General features: G+C 36.7%; 1 protein-coding gene across 1 annotated transcript in view; it reads left to right on the top strand.

Moving 5' to 3' along the window:
- The window catches only part of LOC128248875 (uncharacterized), a 250936-nt gene extending 243958 nt beyond the window's left edge, over positions 1-6978 (top strand). The window contains exon 4 of the mRNA XM_052971041.2: positions 6501-6978. Within this exon, the coding sequence (XP_052827001.1) occupies positions 6501-6560 (60 nt within the window). The 3' untranslated portion in view covers positions 6561-6978. The remainder of the gene's footprint in view (positions 1-6500) is intronic.
- The last annotated feature ends 385 nt before the right edge of the window (positions 6979-7363 follow it).

Below are 7363 nucleotides of genomic sequence, written 5' to 3'. Positions count from 1 at the left end.
AACTCCAGTCTTCTCAGGCGAAAATTAGTACCAGCTGATTGCTGGTACACCATTATCTGTTATCAGCTGGTCTATCCTAGATGTGCCGAGAGTCAAAGAGTGGCAAAATTGCAAGTGTCTATTTGCGATAATACAGGCAACTTAAACAATTAACGAAAGCATGGTACAAGCTATCACGTCTTACTCGTTTGCAATCAAGCTTTCTAAATATATAAATAATCGGTTTTGGAGTGGTGAATTTTTTTGGAAACGGTAGAGTATTGGACAAAATCTTATGCAATATTTATGTTGCTTTGTGTTGTGAGTTAAGATGCCTTTGTCTTCCATTCATGCGGATCTCATCGATTAACATGCTATTATACTTTTGCTGCGGTCTGGTTAAATCACGAGAACCATCTGACTTTACCTAGCATCAGCAGAACAAATAACAAGGACTGAACGTTGAGCTATGCGGAAGTTAATTGTTAGATTAAGAGCTTAGCGGTCCCGAGATTAAATCAAATTACATCAGAAAGAAAGAAAAAAACTACTATAGTAAAATTTACACTTACTTTAGACTAGCAAACAGAAAGATTAATTGTATTTTCTTTCATTCAAGCCTTCTTAAAACATAAACATACATAAACAATGTGGGTGGGGCTAGTTAATTGCATGCATTGGCATAAAGTTTGGGTGAGTATAAAATTACTGAAAATGAAGCGATGGAAAATTTCAGACAGATGCTATTTACTCAACTTATAAAAAAAAATCTTGATTCCTTTCAACATGTTACTTACCTGCTATTATTGGCTGCTAAGATGTAGACAAAAAGTCTGTTAGTTTAATAATCATCTGACAAGTTAAAGCAAATATCAAGTTTTTTAAAAATGTGACTGAGGGCCTTTTATATATATATATATATATATATATATATATATATATATATATATATATATATGTATAGCAATATAAAAATATTGCTAACGGTTGTAGAATGGAAAACAGCGAAAGAAGAAGACGGGAAAAGTTCTGAAAGTTAAAAAGTTTAAAAAGTGAAAAAGAAATGGGTTAGTAAACATTTCTTGAGAGAACGAATAAAATGTATAGAATACATGGTATGAATAAACCGAAACACACCACCACCGCCACTGCCGCTGCCACCCGACACAATAATGGTTAAAGAGGAATTAAGAGGAATTCTCTATGCGGTTACTCACACTGTTAGATATAGAAGCCAGATATTCCTCAAATCTACCCTACAGCCTTTAAAAAAGCAATGCATGGATAATGTAGCCCCAAATACTAGTGTGTTCGAATAAAGTTCGTTTCGTCATTTATTGAATGTCATGAATCATTGGTCTGCTCAATAAGGTTTGACTCAGGTTTCACCCAGGATTCCCCCAGATTTCACCTGGTTTAAATATCGTCAGCAGGGAGCTACAAAAAGCAGCTAAATTTACCTGAAATCACATAAGGCATTTTGTCCAAAAATCAACTTTTCCACATGAGATTTTGTGATGTGTTTTGGAAGAGGATGAAGTAAATTAGCACAAGCTGAGCATCGAAAGTGGGTCATCGGTTATTATATTATATTGGTTTTGTCCTGTAGTAACAAAACTACAGGAAGCTGTAACAAGCTTGACCTTTTCAAAAGTACTTTGCTCTGAGGAGACCAGCTTTTAAAAAGTTCTTACATTCGCATGCTGTTTAAATGGATACTAGTACATGATAAATGGTCAAAGTATAGAGTCGTAACTAGAGATATTTCCTACACGGAATAAAAATCTAATTAGCGTTAAGTAATGTTTGGTACTTGACAGATCATATATCACCACCTCTTTAAGGTTCTTTATATTAACATTTTTTATACTTGTTTCAATCATTAGAGTACGGCCATGGTGGGGAACGTCTTGAAGAATTTTTAGTCGAATGAATAGGCCCTAGTATTTATATTTTTCTTTTAAGCCGGTCACTTATTGTATCAATCTCTTTTGCCGAACCACTATGATACGGGGACGTAAACATACCAACGCTGGTTGCAAAGAGGTGATAGTGGACAAACGCTCACGCGCGCGCGCACACACGCATACACACACACACACGCATACACACACACACACACACACACATACATATATATGTATGTGTATATATGAAGGGCTTCTTTCAGTTTCCGTCTCTCGAATCCCTTCATTAGTTTCTGATAGACTGAAGGTTATAGTAGAAGACACTTGCCGAAGATACTGCACAGCAGGACAGAACCCAGAACCCTGTGATTGGGAAGCAAGCTTCTTACCACGCATCCACGCCTATAGTGATTTGTGTAGCATAAAACCTTGAATTTGGAATGTTTGCCTGTGTGGATGTGATGATGGTGGGGTCTAGTCGATTAGATTGGTTTAAAATCAAGGGTATTATTTTATTGACTCCAGAGAGATGAAAATCAATATTGATCCTGGCGAGAATTTGATCTAAGAACATGATATCTAATTCTTTACCTTCCGATTTCAAAATCCACCCAAGTAATTTTTGTCTTTCATCCTTTCGTAAAGTACATAGTACCAGTCAATTACTGGAGTCGAATTCTCCTTCCACAAATTAGTGGACTTTTGCCTACATTAGAAATTAATTAATGCCGATGGTTTGAGAGAATCGGCAGAGTGTCATGAAAAAGCATCTTGGGTATTTAATCCGACCTACATGTTTTCAGTAAAAAAAAAAAAACAAAAAAAAAACGCTGGGATCAACTTAGCCTTTCATCCTTTCAGGGTCAATAAAAATAAGTACCACTAAGTACTGGGCTCGATTTAAAGGAGTAATCCCCTCCCCGAACAATTATTGGCCTTTTGCTTAAATTTGAAGTTGTTACTGCGGGTGATCGATTGGCAGAATCATTAGAGTGTCGGAGAAAACGTTTTACGCCATTTATTCCTGCTTCTTGTCGTGAGTTCAAGTCCAGCTGAAGTCAATTTTACATTTCATCTATCCTCGGTCGATAAATAAAATTTCAGTTGAGTACTTGAGTCGATCTAATCGACTAACTCCTCCCCTCAAATTTATGGCCTTGGGCTTATATTTGTTTCAAGGTCAGCAATTTTTATGGGGTAGTCGATTACATCGACCCTTATTACCCAACCGATACTTAATTGATCGACCCCAAAAGGACGAAAGGCAAAATCGAACTCGGTGGAATTGTAACTCAGAACGCAAAGACGGACGAAATGCCTCTAAGCATTTTGTTCGGTGTGCCAACGTTTCTTTTCTTTTATAGGCACAAGGCCCCCAAATTTTTTTTTGGGGGGGGGGAGACAGTCCATTAGATCGACCCAGTATGGAACTGGTACTTAATTTATCGACCCTGAAATTATTAAATGCAAAGTCTACCTCGGTGGAATTTGAACTCAGAACCTAACGGCAGACGAAATACCGCTAAGCATTTCTCCGGGCGTACTAACGTTTCTGATTTCTTTATTGCCCACAAGGGGCTAAAAATAGAGGGGACAAACAAGGACAGACAAAGGGATTAAGTCGATTACATCTACTCCAGTGCGTAACTGGTACTTAATTTATCGACCCCGAAAGGATGAAAGGCAAAGTCAACCTCGGCGGAATTTGAACTCAGAACGCACTGGCAGACGAAATACCGGTAAGCATTTCGCCCGGCGTACTAATGTTTCTGCCAGCTCGTCGCTTTCCCTTAGACTTATATTAGAAACAAATAAGGGTGGTAGATTGAAAGAATCGGAAGAGCATCGCACAAAATATTTTGCGTTATTAATTTCGGTTCTTTACATTTTGAGTTCTAATCCAGCCGAGGTCAACTTTGTTTTTCATATTTTCGGGTTCAATAAAATATAATATCAGACAAGTTCTTGGATCGAAGGTAGCACCTAACACCATTCCTTCAAAATTGCTGGCCTCGTGCTTATATTTGAAGCCAATAAAAAAAGCAATGAAGCAGACAAAATCGTTAACGCGTCGGGCAAAATGCTTAGCGGCGTTTCTTCCAACTCTTTAGTTTCAAAGTTCAAATCCTGCTGCGGTCAATTTTGCCTTCCATCCTTCCATAACCGATAAAGTACCAGTCTTATACTGGGATCGATGAAATCGACTAAGCCCCTATTCTTAAAATTGCTGTCCTTATACCAAAATTTGAAACAATTCTTGTTTTTATGGATTTTTGTTATGATGAAAAGAGGCTGCGCACGATAACTTATCAAACTCACCGGTCTCGGGGTTCAAATACAACTGTCTGTCTTTCTTTCTCTCTCTGCCTCTCTTCTTTCTCTCTCTGCCTCTCTTCTTTCTCTCTCTGCCTCTCTCTCTCTCTCTCTCTCTCTCTCTCTGCCTCTCTCTCTCTCTCTCTCTCTGCCTCTCTCTCTCTCTCTCTCTCTCTGCCTCTCTCTCTCTCCCTCTGCCTCTCTCTCTCTCTCTCTCTCTCTCTCTCTCTCTCTCTCTCTCTCTCTCTCTATATATATATATATATATATATATATATATATATATATATATTTATATGTGTGTGTGTGTGTGGAATTGCAATGGGAACCCGAGCTGCCCCAGTGATTGCGAACCTTGTAATGGGTTACCTAGAACTTAAAATATACCAATCATCACTACAAAAATATGGCACCGCATTTCATTGCTATTTAAAGGAGAACTGGAAGAGGTATTTGGACGATTGCTTTATACTCTGGAAAGATAGCATGGACAAACTCCTCGATTTCAAAATAATGTTCAACAATATCAATAGCAACATACAATTCACCATGGAACACAGCAATAATCAACTCCCTTTTCTTGACATCCTTATTAAAATAGTCAATAACAACATCGAAACAGACATCTTCTACAAACCCACAGATTAAAAACGATACCTTTTATTCAACTCATGCCACCCCAAATACATAAAAATTAATATACTTTTTAGAAATAGAGTTATTAATATTTCTAAGTCTCTCTAAAGGAGACTACGGCAGCGGTACTGGAAATTAATAGTTATCGCCAAGCCAACATGGCAGTCCCAAAATTAGGACGAAAGCTGCCGTGAATTAGCTCCAAGAAGCCATCGCCTCTAGCTAGCTATGTGACACACGAAACCTGTGTCCTTTATAACCTTCGAACAGGGGAGGTCAGCAGTGTCCTCCTGCTGGTTTGGCATCTGCAGACTAGTTTCAGGGTGTTGCCCCTTGTCAATGCAGAGCAGCCAAGCCTTAGCCAGGCGGCGCTGCTGACTATCTGCTCGAAGGTTATTTATCTAATTTCAGTGGAATCTATCCACTGGTTTTCAGAAATAGAGTTATTAATATTTCTAAGTCTCTCTAAAGGAGACTACGGCAGCGGTACTGGAAATTAATAGTTATCGCCAAGCCAACATGGCAGTCCCAAAATTAGGACGAAAGCTGCCGTGAATTAGCCAGTGGATAGATTCCACTGAAATTAGATAAATAACCTTCGAGCAGATAGTCAGCAGCGCCGCCTGGCTAAGGCTTGGCTGCTCTGCATTGACAAGGGGCAACACCCTGAAACTAGTCTGCAGATGCCAAACCAGCAGGAGGACACTGCTGACCTCCCCTGTTCGAAGGTTATAAAGGACACAGGTTTCGTGTGTCACATAGCTAGCTAGAGGCGATGGCTTCTTGGAGCTAATTCACGGCAGCTTTCGTCCTAATTTTGGGACTGCCATGTTGGCTTGGCGATAACTATTAATATACTTTTTAATCTGGCGAAAAGAATCTGTACCATAGTTTCGGACTCCTATACTCGTGAACGAAGACTCTTTGAACTCAGATCAATACTAATCAAAAGGCATTACTCAATATCTTTAATAAATGATGGAATTAAGCGGAGCTAAGGAAATAGACATACGAACATTAAGAGAAGTCAACCGAAATACTAAACCAGACTTAAAAATACTCCCATACATCTCCACACATAGACCTAGAAACAAGGAAGCCTTTAACGTTATCATCCAAAATCTACCCATCCTCACAGGAGATAAAATAATGAACAAAATTTTAGGCTCACACAAAATTATCATAAGTAAAATGCAACTTAAATCATTGAAAAAAAATATTACCTGTTAGTTGCAGCTCTTAACAATATTCACATTAAACTCCATCTGATGCGTGATCCAATAATGTTCTATGTGACACGTATAGGGCTATTACGTGATATAAAAACCACATCTGTTATGAGAGAAAAACATAAAGGATGAATTCGATATTTCTTTATTTCATCGATTACACACACGTTTCTGCGATTGATAATCGATGAAAGTAAATTTTGAATGCAATATATAAAGATCATTTGCTCATGCCGAACGCGAAATCGGACAGTCGAAATACAATGTATATATATGTATACCTATGACACATACGGATATGCATATATTTATGTATCTGTGTGTACACAGGCGCATATATGTCTGTGCATGCGCATGCGCATATTTGTGAGTTTGTTATTTAAATTCCTGTAAAATATGTCAATGACTTACGCTTTCTTTTGCTCGTCTTTTTCAGATACGCTACACTATTAACAAGCTTACCCAAACAATGTTCGAAAAACTACAGCGGCACTAAACGTAACAACGCACACAGTCTACCATTGACGGTGCTTTTCTTTTAAAGCACAATTCCACTTAGTGAAGATTGTGAGGAGAAATATATAAAAATAATGAATTTAATTATGAATATATGAAATATATGATATATATGAATATGTGAAATATATAAAAATAATTATAAATAAAATTATGGATATATGAAATATATGAGTATGCGAAATATATGAAGTAATTATGAATTTAATTATGAATATATGAAATATATGAATATATCGAAAAAAATATGAATAAAATTATGAAATATGTGAAATGTATTAAATATATGAAATATATGATATATATAAAATTTATGAGTAATATGATAAATATATGTAATATATGAAATATATATATAAAAAAGGTTGAATAAAAAATATATTCTATGGCGAGTGTAAAGTATATATTATGTGAGATGCAATATATCTATATATATATACATGTGTATATATATACATATGTATATATATATATATATATATGTATGTATGTATGTATATATATATACATATGTATATTTTGTATGTATGTATGTATGTATATATATATACATATGTATATTTTGTATATATGTATATATATGTACGGATGTATGTATATGTGTATGTGTGTTTAGGCGAAGGCATGGATCTGTGGTTAAGAAGCTTGATTTGCAATTACGAGTTCTGAGGTTCAATCCCACTGCGCGGCACCTTGGGCAAATATCTTCTACTAGAGCTCCGGATTGGCCAAATCATTGTGTGTGAATTTGGTAAACAGGAACTGTATGAAAGCCTGTTTCGC

The sequence above is a fragment of the Octopus bimaculoides genome, chromosome 10 (assembly GCF_046866305.1).
Source record: "Octopus bimaculoides isolate indiv1 chromosome 10, ASM4686630v1, whole genome shotgun sequence".
Classification (NCBI taxonomy): Eukaryota; Metazoa; Mollusca; class Cephalopoda; order Octopoda; family Octopodidae; genus Octopus; species Octopus bimaculoides.
Note: the sequence above shows the minus strand (reverse complement) of the source record. Positions and strands in the feature narration are given on the sequence as shown.